Genomic DNA, 15,518 nt, shown 5'->3' on the forward strand with positions numbered 1-15,518 from the left:
TGAATAAAGGCGACCGTTAGTGTAAATGACACATCTGAATGACAAAACAACAATGTCATGTACTCTATATCTGAAAAGGGTTATAGATTATTTCGTCTACATTGTCATCCCTTCTCTTCTCCCCCTCTCTCAGATCTACCTATCGTGGAAGAGTGGACCAGCGGAGGTGAAGCACTGGAAAGACATGCTCGCTCGGCCGCGTACTAACGTCGCCCAGTGGCACGCTCTCAAGGCCTGATCGCACCGCCCAGCTTCCTCCATGGCCCCTTCCCGTCTCCTGCTCCCCCCTCCTCCCTTCCCTCCTCCCACTCCCGTCCTTATGCACAAGACTGACTTGCTGCCAGGCTGCGAAACACGGGTACAATTAGCCATCTGCTCTATTAAACCTTTAAACTCTTTTTTTTTCTTTTTTCTTCAAGATCTCTATTTCTCTCCGACTCTTCTCACTTCTTCTGTTCCCTCTTCTTCATACAGCCGTGTCTTAGTTTTCTGTGTCTCACCACTTTGCCAATGGTCCCCCTGTTTCTGACCCCCTGTCTGTATGTCTGTCTGTCCTTATGCACTTTGCCTGTGGCGTCCCGATATTCCGTTTCTTTGTCGACCCCTATGGTTCTGAACTGCACTGCAGCCACTCGACCCATTTAAGGTGCCAGTCCCGTGGGATCACAGAGAATCTTAAGTAACGATCTATTCTCATATAATCCTATTGTATGACTATTCCAGGTACTCAATACTATACAGTATGTACAATATGTACATATATATATGTTAATATATGAGGTAAACAGATTGGCAGAACTCCCCCCCATACATGCCTAATACACGGTATCTTATCCAAAGTCTGTCTGCTGTTTCCCATCTCTCCTGTCACTTTATTTGTCTCCTTGTCATCTGTCTCAAGTGTACAATATCCTCTCCCCATTTCAGTCCTCTCTCCTTTTACTCAAAAGTGGTTTAATGTTCAGCTGAAGTTGTGGAAAGCAATCAATACTGATGAAACCAGCTGAACTCTAGATGGAATTGTTGATACTGCTGTCTCTTTCCTCCCTCCTCCTTTTTCCTCTCTATGCTCTTCTTTATCTCTTTTTTCCCCCCGTATTGTTCCCTCTCTCTCTTCCTCTGGCGCAATATTAGTGTATCCGACCCTTTCTGGACCCCCACCCTTATCGTCTGTGTGCTGTGGGTGCTGTGCTGTAGCTCCAACAAAAATAGAGATTAAAATGAAAAAAACTTTCTGAAACTGGGAAAGCAGGAATACAATAAACTTGTGAAATGGATCGCTCCTGATTTTTCCAGACAAAGCCCTGACATGGAGAGAGAAAAAAGAAGATGAAAAAAAACAAACAAAAACAAAACAAAAAGTCCCCCCCATGATACGATGATGTCATTTTTCACAGCATCACCAACTGAGGAAACCAATTTAAAATCTTCTTCCAATTTTAAGATGAAAACAGAAGCAAAACGTTTGTGCACATGCATTCGTTTGTGCGTGCACACTTCTGTCTCTTTATTGATGCTCTGAGTTCTTCGTGCTGCCCTGTGCTGTTGTCTCGTGCTGATGGGAGTCGATCTCCACCGATTTCGACTGTAGGTGTGCTGCGCTAATATGTGCCTGGTTATGTATGTGTGCGTGTGTGTGTGTGTTCACAGGAGCAACAAAATTCAGACTCGGCAGAAATCTTCTCTTTTCTCTTTCTCATCTTGCGCTCTTCTTGCTCTTCTTACTGCCATTGTTTCCCCCATCCTCCTTTACTGCCCTGCCTTCTGAACAAGGGCACAGGAAAGTTCTATCTGCACTTTTTGAAAATGTAATAACAATAATAATGATGATGACAGTTTTGATGATGATTACAGTACTGGTGAAAATAAAGGGAGGAGTATCTGAAAGGGTGAGCAGCAGTTGGGGAGAGGAGACGTCTGCTCTGTGATTTCAGGGTTTGGAGATGAAGTGGAGGACACAGAGGATGGATGTAGGGCTCTCATCCTCCTCCTTTTGTTCCTCTTTTTTTCCCTTCTCGGTGTACCTGTGTGTGTGTGTGTGTGTGTGTGTGTGTGTGTGTGTGTGTGTGTTTGTGTCTGCTTCCAGACTCCTGGTGGCAGGCTGCTATAGTGTCTGCAATGTTAGGCTTGTCTGCTTGTCACACGGAGGCCCGGCCAACACAACACAGCTATTACACAATGTGTTGATCGACAGCGAGCATGGTCAGAGCTCTAACGAAGGGTCTGGATGCTCCCGCATGCGTCCATAATGCTGTACAATCGGTGCGTGTCTGGAAACAGTGAGGCAGATGTGCATTTAACCCTGAAAGAAAAATGAGATAACAAGGCTTTCTCTGAGTTTTTGTTGTTGTCTCCAGAAACTATGAATGACTGTGTATCACAGACGGTGGGTGTGATATTAGACGATGGTCTGATCTGCCGCTGTGAGATACTGTAGAAGCAGATTAGACATTATCTCTTCCCTGAGTGCTTGAGAGCACCACAGAGTGAACTGGTAGCTGCCCTGCTTGTCAGGCACATTCAGCTCAGCTCGATATTTCTGTAACGTAAATAAAACAGTCACAAAGCAGCGACATGAATACCGTCGGCCATTAAGAGCTGCTCACACAGACGTCTACTCTTTCTTAGTGTACACTCTACAGTAACAATCTGTGTTTTCACATTCGTAAAGTCCTGTGAAGCGTAATCATTGTCAGCTTTTTAGGATTTGTTTCTTTACTGGAGCGGCTTAGTTTTTATGTCTAAATGAGCATCAACCTTTCAAACATCTCTCATGTTTGACTGACTTAGCATGCAAATGTAATTAGTTAGTTTTTTAGTCAAAGCATCACTGCCTCCGTTAATGTAGTTCCTACTAACTCTGGCCCCATTAAAAACCATGCCTAAAACACTGAAGGCCCTGCAGTGGGTTTTATTTTCTCTTATCACGCAAAGAACTGATAGTGTCTTTATGCTTTTGTGCTTGTTTTGATTTATGATGATGATATCTTGAGCACTTGAAAGAGTATGTAATTGAAGTCTAATCTGCACCAGGTTAGTCCTCGTCTGGTGTCTCTCTTTAAGCCGGTCTGGGCAGCACACTGTGTGCTGTGAATGTGTTCTGGGCAGTGTGTGTCGTGCGAGACTCAGTGCTGGCTGCTGTGATGCACTGATCCAGTCCAGCACCCTTCAGAACAATTGGCCAGCCGTTGAACAGGGTCCACTGTTTTGACAGCCGCTGCCTGCAGTGTCACAGCACATTACACTCCCATTAGGTGGTCAGAAAGGAGCAATATCTGCTTTCTTGGACCTGAGGGATCCGCTGTTTGCAGAGGTAATACTCGCTAAGAATAAAAACAAAACTGTGGAGCGTGCTCATTAATGAGCATGAGGATGATGGACAGGGATAAAGGCTCCTGAGTCAAAACAAGATAAATAATCATGAGGCGATCGCTGTGTGAAGCCGTGAAAACCAAAACGTGGTTTGAATGTGCAGGTGTGCAGGTGATGAGTCGACACAATGCCGCTGCCATTTCCTTTCACCAAGACGATATGTAGCTCAAGGAGTGATAAATTGGTATGCTACGAGGGTTCACAAAGCTCAGTCATCAATGACCCGGCAAACCGGAGGATGTGGCTTTATTTTTAGTAACATGAGGCACAGAGTGATGTGGCTGATCCTCCAAGGTAGCCTGGAGGGCTGCAGGGTTTTTAAACGCACTGAGTGCTTTGGAATACAGACTTCTTAAAAGCAATTCCAATTTTAAAAGGTCAAATGGCACAGTCATCAAATAATTAGTGACATTTGGGCAAAGGCAGGAGGTTCCTAAACTAAATGTGAAAGTAAAATGCTAGAAAAATGTGTTTCTTCATGTCATTTTATTACCCATGAGTAACATTGACTTTACTTCTTCATTGTTTGGGGTCCCAAAGAGTTCAAAGTCATGAAGTGTCGAGCTGATAAAACAATATTTATGTATTTTGAGCTGTTAAAGAACATTTTAGTTACAGGAAGAACTGACTACGTTCATGCTCTACATATGCAGATTTAATTCACATTTATCTTATCTACATTAAAAGAGATTTAGTGACTCATGCTCTTGGTCACAAAATTGACCATTATCTCTAAAAATGGCGAGAACAAAATACTCAAATGTGATTGTAATATTGTCTTTAGTTTAAAAAAGGATTTACTTCTGCAAACCAGTATTTCTTTTTAAGTATAAGTTCAGACATTAGTCACAAAGTGATTAACAGGAGCAGAATTACAAACATAAAAAAACACAGTGGCATATGATCCATCACAGAGTATCCAGAAAGTACTTTTTGTACTTTCCTTGAAATAACCAGAAGTCTCAAACCTTATGTTCTCCCACCGCCAGCAGTCAAACAGCAGCACCATTAAAATGGATGGTGGGCTCAGAGCCAAACCGTAGAAAGGAGAGAGCAATTTCCAAATCCCAGTTTTATTATACTGCCACCTGTCTCACGCCTCTTAAACGTATTGCGTTCTGTTGCACCAACACTGTCAGGACCGACCTTTAAGAATCCTGAGCTCATGAATACAGCATGGCGGTGTTGCAGATGCTCCCAGTTGAGACTTTGTCAGACTAACTCCACTCAGTGTACTCGCTCTCCTTGTGTTCAGACTCTTCTCTGTCTGTCGTCAGTGTTTCGTTCCCTGGCGAAGCGAACCGGTTGGTGCAAGGTTTTGATAATTACTGCGGTTTAAATCAAGAAGACAGACGCAGCCAACACTGCCCACAACGTTGCCACTGAAATAGAAGCAGCTTAAGTTGCTCTTTAAACTTAACCCAGTTTATTAGATTCCTCTTTATTTCGTTTTTTAATCCGTAGGGTGTGGGAAACGCTTTGTAATTTCTCTTTTCAAGTTTCTGCAAAATTTCGTGAACTTTAAGCACTGCCTTTAACAATTTGTCACAGCCATGGTAAACATTATACCCACTAAACATCAGCATATTGCCATCGTGACATTAGCAATTAGCTTAAAACTCGAGTGCAGCCTCAGAAGGCTGCTAGCTGTCGACAGCAGCTGGATGAAGTGAGGGAGAAGACGTTTATGAAGGGAATGGTTGTGTCCGCCCCCAAATGTATCATTGTCACCTGCAGCCTCGCCTTCTCTGTTTACTTTCTAAATAACTGAAAGCTTTATTGGCTGAAGGGGTCACACCTGTTTGCCAAGGGATTAGCAAGATATATATTCCTGAGCCTGATATTGTTTGTCCTTGTCGTACTCTCGGCCCGTTTCCTATACTGTGACACTAGTTTTCCTTGATGGATATGGCTTTCTTAAAGATGAGCGTCAGTGACTCACTCTATTGGAACGGTGCCTGCTTTGCTGTAGTTTGTGCAATATTAAATTAAAGCTTCACTGTGCTTATGTCTTGGAGAACTTTATGTGTGTGTGTGTGTGTGTGGGGGGGGGTCTGGCTGTAGTAATCTCATCCTGGAGGGACAGCAGTTGTTTTATTCTGCTGAATCATATTACGACGGCTGAGTCAGCCCAGAAGTCTTCTGGGTCACCTTTGTTTTTTTTCCTGCTCAGTCCGTGTGTGAGTCTCGCCCTGCGCAGACGGACCTCGCCTCCCCTAACTCACCCTTTCAATTGTTTTAAGCATCTGGTGAAAACCAATGTGACTTCTCCCAATCAGGGTTCAAGTAAGCATTATTTGAATGGTAACAAAATTAATATGAAAAACAATAACGAGTAATAATATATTTTTTTCTTTCTGTTCACATTTGACTGTTGGTCAGTGTGTATGTGTGTGTGTGTGCTAGGTGTTATTTCTTTATAAAAACGTGGTAAGAAAAATCCTTCTGTTTTTGGAAACTTTATGTAAATATCGTTGGTGAAAATTAACATTTGTTGTTCATTTGTCACTTGAAATGATGAAGAAAACAATGATATTGATGAATAACAGTGGTGATGTTGATGATGCTGAAGCTGATTATACCTGCCCTTCTTGAATAAGGGCTTTTGATGTCCGCTGTATTTTTGTTGGAGGTGCTGTGAGGTCGGGGCAAGAGAAACAAAGGGAAGGAGTGATACCCAAAACATCCCAGGCCCGCTGTAGCAACACTGCCACAAACCTTTTACCCGCCCCCCTCCACATTTTGAGGATGTGGACTGAGCGATATGTGGCACAAATTGTAGCCTGTGTTATTCTTGCAACAAAACATCTTTGTATTTTTGTTACAAAAATGGAGCGCTCCGTGGCTGTGTGAGAAGACTGTTCTCCTCCCCGTGGAGTCAGTCTGCCCCGGTCGCTTGGCATCACATCTCACCCTGTCTGCTTATAGGCTTGGGGATTTACTGTAATGCCATTGTGTTAGACGGGATTGGCCCTGTACTGACACTGATGATGCCTTCCTCATTGAATTTAGAGTCATTATTGCTCTGCTGAAGGCCATACATGGAGGACAGGCATGTATGGAGGAGGGAGTAGATTCCAAGTAGAGGGACGTACATCATCCATCTGACCCTGTAAAGGGGTTAGTGATTCAGCCTCTTTTTTTGGGGGGTTAGACTCATGATTTAAGCACTGCCATGAACTCGCCACATAAGATGCTTGTCTCCTGTTTAGAGATGTCTGTCAGAAATCTCAAACTCCAGCAAGAGAAACCCAGGATTAGTGCTATAAACCGCCATCAGACGTATAGTGGAAATAAAGGTATTTAATGATTCAAAATAAGTGAAGGAGATTAAGATCTTTCCAAATGTCCAAAATGTGCCCTGTGCCTTCTCAACAGACATATTCAGCCCACTGCTGCATCCCAAAAAAAAAAAGCACAGGGCTGTACTCCAGTTATTTTCACTGCAGGTGTCTGTACGCCTACTTTCCTATTTTCCATATGCCACAGCCTTATGTATCTGGCTGGGTATGTGTACAGTGCAAGGATGAAGCTTATCCGTTTCATTTTACTTTTAGCACCGTCTCCGCCATGGACATGATATGGTACAGCAGATACTCCCAGCAGCTTTCTGCAGGAAGGACAGTGGATACAGTCCTGCCTTCATTTGTAATCCCATCCTTTAGAGGGAGTCCCACGAGTCAGGAAATACACACACACACAAACACACACACACACAATATGTCATTTCTCGATGCACTGAAAATAAATTCGGACTATTTTCCCTAAATCCAGATCCCTCAGAATACGTGTGTTTTTCTTTCCTCGCTGGTTGTAAATAGACTTTGTGATTCGGTTAGAGCATCCTCTAACTCCTGCCATAATGTGGACATTTGTAATCAGGTAGGTAATAAGCAATACACTTATTTAACGCCATACACAAATATTACTTACCGAGTCTGATGGTGACTCTTTTGCGTTGCGGGATGTCGAGGGTAACACTCCTGTTTCTTCACCTCCTTTCTCAACTTGCCATGGCTCACCTCTTCAACAAAGAGTGCTCTAACTTAAAAACACACAATTGTGATGTGTACAATCTAATTTAATGTATTTATTTATGTATTTTTGCCAACTTTGTATAGTGTATAAATATCTATAAATATATGAAAAATGACAGTACTGTATAGATTTTAGCTGCCTGGTAAGGTTAATAGTATATACTTGGTAGACTAAAAGAAAAAGCGTAGAGCTGTTCAAAAGCCAGTCATTGAGAAAATGCTTTCTGTAAAACCCGGTGCCACTGGCTCTTTTTATATCCTAGGTTTCGTTTCTGGTTTATTTTTTTATTATTGCCAGTGGGATCCAAAGTGTGTGTTGTTTCTTCTTTTCGTCCGTTTGTTTGTTAATCGGTTCGTTTGTTGTTTTTTCTTGACGAGACACAGCGAGGTTCTGGCAGCCAGGAGAGTGCAGTGGAACGCAGACTGGGACCCTGTGTAGTAGTGTGTGTGTGTGCGTGCGTGCGTGTGTGTGCGCGTGTGTATGTGTGTGTTAGGTGCGTGTCCGTCCATGGTAGTGCTAGTGCTCTTTGTGCAGTGCCTCCCTCCTCCCTCCCCCTTTGATGTAGTTTGTCATGTGACGCAGTGTGTGTGTTTAAGTGCAGGATGACTGTTGGCTGAAGCTGGCAGATGCCCTCTCTCTCTCTCTTTCTCCCTCTCTCTCTCTCTCTCTCTCTCCCTCTGTGTCTCCTCATGTCCACTCTGCTTCTTCATTACAACGCTTCATCTTAATCCTCCACCAAGTATAGATTTCCACTTCCTCTGCTCAATTTCTCATTTACTTTCCCGTTCAGCTAGTAATGCATACACCACCGGAGTCTAATTTACCAGTAATCCATGCTTCCTCATCTATCTGTGATTTTTTTTTTGTCCATTAGCAACTCTCCATTAGTCAACAACTCCACATTACCTTGTTTTTCCTGCAGAGCTCTGTGGACCAGAGAATGATTTAGCACAAAAAAAGAGCATCCTCGTCCCTGTTCATACCTTCATGTTACATCCTCTCTTTACGATGTTGTACTTTGAGACTCCTCTCTATACAATATCCGAGGAGACGGGCAGCTGCCAGCTTAGCACACAGAAACACAAAGCAGCCATATTCAGATATAAAGCACAGACCTGTGACTCAAATCAACAACTATGTTGTGGTGGTTTCACTGCCGCCCTGTTTGTAGCAAGAGAAAGAGAATAGCCTTAAAGATTGGACCAACTACACACACAAAAAAAGTAGTGGGATATGTGCATTTGTAGTGGATTATTATTACCTTCCCTTTCCCACACCAGATTTATTACTCAGTATTCCGATGTGTTGCTTGATTGCTCTGTACATATCTGTGTAGTACTTCTGTTGATGTCCCTGTGTTAGGGTAGTAATGGGTTCTTACTGGGCGACCTCCGCAGACGTCCTCTCCCTCGTATCTCGTCTCAATTCCTCAAAAACTTCAAACATTCCACCTGAATCTCAAGTGAGCAACATTTTAAAGATGATTAGATTATCACGTAAACTGGGAGTAAAACAGCAGAGGGACTGAACCACAGACATTTCCACTGGAGCCATGATAATAACCAAGACGTCTTGTCTGTGTTCACGTCCCTCTGAGAACTGATAGAGCACTCAGCATAAAGACCGTCACACTCGCCTCTCTGCTCCTCCGAAAACCCGCCTTCACGCTGACCTCACCGGGCTCTGAGAGGTCAGCGGGTCATCGACTGTGGGACGGTGGGAAGAGAAGGGTGAGGTGGGTGAGGAGGTGGGAGAGCCCCAGGGAGGCGGCAGAGAGGCCTGTCCCCGTGGTCACATCCTGGGTCAGGGAGGAGGGGAGCGAGGGCGTCTCGAGGTCAAACCCAGTAGCACTTTGGTTTTGCGTTCCATGTTTTTTTTAGCCTCTCCTGTTTTTGGGCCGAGCGGACTGTGATCTTACCGGTTGATTTTCTCGTTCTCCTCCACCCATCAGTGTTACAGAGTGTGTTGGGTGGACGGAGCCAATGGAGCTGAGCTCTGATTTTGTTCCATATTAAAGAATCATTTTTACTACATCTGTGCTCAGAGATTCAATCGTCTTCCTCTCTGTGTTGTTTCTTTCAAGGTTATTTGTAGAGTGGTAAGCGTTGACACTGGAGACACTCAAACATTACACCCGACTGCATCTCTTTCTGAAAGGAGTAACATGCTGCTCAGTGCTTTTAGCTGTTTGGGGTTTGGCTTTTGACATGGCATCACTTTGGTCCAGACTGAATCATCTCAACTATTGGATGGATTGCCATTACATTTTGTACAAAGCGCCACCATGAGGTTGACATTTTTTCGGTTTTGGGTGAAATGTCTTGACTACTATTTGATTTTTGCTGCAGATATTGAAGGTCCCTACAGAAGATAAATGAAAATAACTTTGATGATTCCTTAACTTTGCATTAAAGCACAATCCTCAGGTCAACATTATGTGCTTTAGTGAATAAAGACCAACCCGGCTTTACTGGAATAGGGTTGTTCCTTAATTTCATGGTCTTCTGTCTATCGCCAGGCAAAGTGGTGGTTCGCTTTTACACAGTGTTCTTTAGGCTTCTGCTTCTACCTTCATCTTTTTAACCTGTTTTTATCTGTTTTATCTGCTTCCTTCTGAAATCGCTATTTTGTGTATCCAAAAATTCGCAAATATTTCTTCAGGAACTGCAGTTAGTGATGGTGTGGACTCCATGGTCATATCAGCTCTTACTGTTTGACGAAGTAGCAGCGGGGGGCGGGACTTAACGAAGGGTCAATTGCATGTACGGCTTCAGGCCCAAAGATGGAAAAAAAAACAGCTCCACGGCAAAATGTGACCACAGGAGTCCATATACTTATGGCCGAATGGTGTTTTTTTAATCAACTTGGACACATGCAGTGTAATTGAACTGCAATATAAATAATTAGAAACTGTAATGACACCATTCCAATCTGATATGTTCCTCCATTTGTTGATAGAGGCGGCAATTTGCAAAGGGTTGTTTTTGCCTTTGAGTGCAATTAAAAATGTATCGTGGAAAGCTTCTGCTCTGAGCAACACATTAGTTAGCATGAAGGTAAATGACTCGCACATCTACATGCAGCACTCTGAGGGAATCTTTCATCCCATTTTCAAGGATGATGACAGAGTTTCTCATTAGTTGGCTCTCGCACTGTTCATGCAGCTTGTTTCACTTCTGACATGTCAGTCCAGAAGCTGTGTGTTTCAGCTTCAATCCATTTTAATCCATCCATCTAAGTATTCAAAGGCATATCCTGCAATATCAACATGATAGTGAAATTGTCTTTCTTTCATTTAATCTGCTTCTCATTGAGTAACAGAATATCTTGTACATGTCAGGAAATGTACACTTCTGATTTCATGTCTGAATCTCCCTCTGCTCACCACAGCCGGCCTCCTTAGCATTACACGCACCAAAGCTGATTGAAACTAGAAATGGAAGAAGATGACAATGCAATTTACTCCAAACCGCCCTTGCCAGATTTGCCTATTAAGTACAGAAGTCAAAAAGGAAGCAGGAAGGAGATAAGACCCCAGAACAGTGAGGCGGTGAAGCAGAGAGAGCACCTCTGAGACCTGACACACAAAGACGGGTCTTTGCGCCTTAGCTGTCTCTCTAAATATTAATTCCATGCTCTTCTATGGCAGACACAGAAACAGGTTATTGAAACGACAGAGAGACTGTATAGAGTCTCCTCCCGGTGCAGCAGAGTATCAGAGTTGGCCAGGAAACACAGACGAGCACGAAGCCAGCCGAGCTCCTGCAGACGGGGGCCGAGGTTTCGTCCCTCCCTGAACTACAACAGACGGCTGCAGGCGAGCCAAGCGCATCAACTCGACGGGAGACCCGTGCTTGCATCACCTCCATCTATTTTTAGAAACACTGCACCCACCTTTTCTCATCTTTTAGGCTCCCTCTGTATAAGTGTTATCTCAAGTGCACATTTTTGCAGGAGGTGCAGCATTGTATCCTTTTTGTCCTCCCAGAGTCAATGTCAATTTGACCCAGAATCTGGCCTATAACTGAGTCTGGCTACAGCACAGTCATGTTATATGTGAATTATGCAGATGCAGAACAAACACAGATTGCTGTACTGAAGAGATGAACAATCATGTGGAGAGTCTGCAGGTTTTTCATTTCAGAGTACAGCAGGTGCTTCCACTGATCAGTTCCTCCTCTCTGACTCTGGCTGAAGTTGTTCTAATAAGCAAAATCATCCGGTGTAATCTTTGACTGGAATGAAAATAGGCGCCTGGTCTATTCCTGCTGTTTGGATCCCTGAGCGTTTATAATTAGAAATGCCAATAATGTGCACATTGTGCTTAAGAGAAAAGAAGCAGGAAATGAGACTGTCAGTTTCAATGATGCAGGCGTTTCCCTGTCGTTATTTTTTTTGGAGACGATAATGAACAGTCCCAGGCATGGCACGACAGCACGTCAAACACGAAAGACTGTGGAACGGCAACTCAAGCAACAGCTTGGTAAAGATAGGCTCCTCCGACTGCCAGCGTTGGACAGATGGAGGGAGCAAGAAGTGATGTGACAGAGGTGAAGATGCAGTGTGAGTCCAAGGAAATGAGATGGAAAGAGAAGGAATAGGAAGTGAGGATTAAAGGAAACGTGTTGAGATGGTGTGCGGATGATGCATTGTCAGATTTAGTGATCCACGGGGGTGAGCGGCTCGTTATGGAAAAACCTCAGTTAGATTTGATGCTGTAATTTTCACCTAATAAGGAAACGGGTGAAGAAAATGACACTGTTTGAAGTGTTCATACTGCGTGTTTGAAGACCATGTGGGTTTTCTGATATAAATATCACACTCTTTTACCCCTTTTAATTGAATACAGAAGATATCCTGTTGATGGTTAATAAGTGAGAATATATCAGCGTCTATAAAAAGGATTTCTTTGTAAATAAATGTGGTAAATAAAGGAGGTGGATATCCTCCAGAGTAAATTGACATGCTCATGCTCATGTAGATGTATAGATGGTGTGCGGACATTTCTTCCTGCTCACAGAGGTGGATGATAAACCCTCGTCTCGGATGGACATTTTCTATCAAGATATCATGCAAATTTCAAGCCATCCATCATTTTTTACATAACCTTACATCTTATCTGGGCTAGACTGAAGTCAGAGCCACTGTGGCATCACACTGCCATCCAATGGACACACAGAGAAACCGTCCAGTCTGCTGAGGATGTTTATGAGAGCTGTACAGCTAAAGTTCTGTAAGTCAATTTCATTTATACATCACAAATTTGTCTCAAAAGACTTCACGTAGTGAAAAGCATAACACACCTACTATTAAATGAATAAATAAAAAGCTGTATGTATAATATAGAGTACCTTAGACTAGATAAATTAATTATGCAAATATATGTACATGCACTGTATTCATTCTTACTTCTTAGTCGAGTAAAACATGTCAGGCAGCCATAATGTGTGTGTGCTGTATATAATATAAATATAGGTATAAATAATAAATACAATATACATAAAATACATTCTTCAACCCCTCCTATTTCACATTTATAAGCATTAATAACGTTTTATAAACGTATATAACACTGAAACGTAGCTGGAAGCAGATATAAGATCTGTTTAAGTGTTTACTAGCTCCTCCTCCATAAAGCTGTAATAATGATATCAAATTTAAATAATGCAGTTAATAAATGATAGTGATCAGTTCAAACTTATTAGGTAATAAATAATGAATGTTAATTCATAGTCACTACATACAGTGTGTGGATCATTCTGTGAACTAATCCCATTAAGTCAGTAATAATGTGTTAATGCAACACTAATTAAAGATACATCCTGCATTAATTCATGTTATAAGTCATCATGAGACATTAATTAGTTCAGCATTTGTTAAGTATGGGATTTGTATTCTTATTATGAAGTGTTTCCAACTAAATAAGTAACAATAAACAAACAAATAGATGATAAATTAGTAGGAGGCTGATCTTCAGTATGTGCGTTGCTATGATTCAGAAGGCTGACACCTGAACACCGCCTGCTGCCTTCGAGTGTGTCTGAAAACATAGACAGCTTTAAATACAAATATAAAAGTGCTGATGATTGGCTGAAACTTCTGCCAGTGATCAAATAACCTGCAGAGGACCGGTGTTAAAGGAATAAAGCATAGACCTGGTTTGCAGTAGAAACATTATCTAATGATGTAAGCAGCCAACCTTTCGCTCTGGAGTCACTCATCAGCCCTGGTGCTGGATCTCCTAGCAACAGAGACCTGTTTACCTACAAACCACGAGACAGAAAGGTGAGCAGCAAGCTCTGCAGGTACGCCTGGGGAGTTAAGTGAATCTTTTCTTTTTTTTTCGGGGGTAATTTAAATCTGGTGTAAATAGATCTGATATCTGTAGCTGTTCTGCAGTGCTGCTGAACTCACAAACAGCATTTGATAAAGGGAGCACGTGCTGCATTATTTCCTACAGGCTCTGTAATCACTTTTTCAGAGAGCTCTGTTGGATTCTGTCAAACCTAAGAAACAAAGGAGTTACAGTTGTTTGCTGCTTTTGTTGATGGTTACAGCACTGTGCACATGCCCACAGGATTTTTGCCATCCATCACCGGTGTCAGTGAGAGTTTCCATTACAGCAGTCACGGGTGGCTGAGCAGAGGAGGATCGTTATGACGACTGTTGGAGCAACAGGTAGCGGGGGACGACTGACCGGCAACGCAGTCAAACTCTACAGCACTTCTTACGGTGAGAGAGGGCATGATGAGGGAAGTCTCAGCTTGAACATAAATAACTTTTATCATACTAAAAACAACTTTTTCACAGCAGACGTGTCACAGTTGCAAAAGCCCAGATGTATTCAATATCATTAACTGCGTTCCACTTAGGGGAGGCCCTGGTGTTATGCTCATAGCTTAATGGGAGACTTAATGAAACTGAGCCATCGTCAATGTTGATTTCACTTTTTCCTACTATGATTATAGTCAAAATGACTGCTGTGAAAAACGTCCATTAGGATTCAGATTAGGTTTCTGATGGCCAATATTTGTACGACTGTCTCAGACCCGGGCAGCGTGAATTTCACCTTTCATCTCGGACATCCCAGTGAGACGGGCTACACATCAAACCAGAGACCGGCCGTATATTACAGGCCCAGTTTGGACCACATTGACAACCCTGCTTTTGGGTAAGTGTCAGGTGAGGGCTATGAAAATCAAACTGAGATGCTCACCAGTTGATTATTATTTCAAAAGCCCTACACGTGTGTTTTTTAATCACGTCTGATTAGACGTTGAGTCAGGTGGAAGCTATGTCCAAATAAGTAAGATAAAAGAGTAAAGTGATAGTGAAAACACCTTTGTCAGTACACTGAGTGTGTGTGTCAGCGTACAATCGTTAATGTTATTGGTAACACCTGAGCTTCTCCTACGAGTCAAAGTGTCTATTATAGAGGTGATATTGGTTCAGCCTTAAAAGGCGCAACAAAGCTAACAGGAGAGTTCAATATAATGTCAGTAAAGCGCTGTCTGGACTCCCTAACAGTCTGGAGAAGAGATCTAATCAATCAGTGATTAACACCTGGGTTGATTTACTGTGGGTGTGCAGGGCTTTTAAGATATGCGTCTAGTGAATAGAGGCTCATGTCGTGCTCAATTTATTTCAACATTTGATGAAACAGAAACAATGTCCCTGTTAAGTGCGATAATATACAGATTGATCCGCTCATATTTGAACTAACTTTATACAAAATAAATAGTCCCTACTATATAGCTACTGTTACTATTGTTGTTTTTAAATGCAAAGACCCCCACACACATAGATAACTTTATTGACCTCTGTTATATTTGGGTGGAGGCGGATCTTTAAGGCCCTGCACACTCATGCTAAATCCTCACAGGTAATCTTAATCATTAATCAGGCAAGTAAAACTAAAGCTATTTGCGTAGCTCGATTCCCCTAGATACAAGACAGCGTGTAGGTTTTGTAATTTGGGTGACTTGACACGTACAAGAATATTTTGATATAAGTTTCTGTGGTGTTTTCATTTTTGTAAACCAACTGCCTGAACTGATTAAGCTGTCACTGAAACTACAGGTCGTCCTTAGCTTCAAGAAGCCTGTTTC

General features: G+C 42.5%; 1 protein-coding gene across 1 annotated transcript in view; it reads left to right on the top strand.

The window, feature by feature from the left end:
* syt7a (synaptotagmin VIIa) overlaps positions 1 to 238 on the top strand; it is a gene marked incomplete at both ends in the record, with an annotated part of 60,789 nt that extends 60,551 nt beyond the window's left edge. Inside the window, one exon of the mRNA XM_079162425.1 lies at positions 134 to 238. Within this exon, the coding sequence (XP_079018551.1) occupies positions 134 to 238 (105 nt within the window). The remainder of the gene's footprint in view (positions 1 to 133) is intronic.
* Positions 239 to 15,518: the final 15,280 nt, after the last annotated feature.

This window comes from Pholis gunnellus, assembly GCF_910591455.1.
Source record: "Pholis gunnellus genome assembly, chromosome: 7".
NCBI lineage: Eukaryota > Metazoa > Chordata > Actinopteri > Perciformes > Pholidae > Pholis > Pholis gunnellus.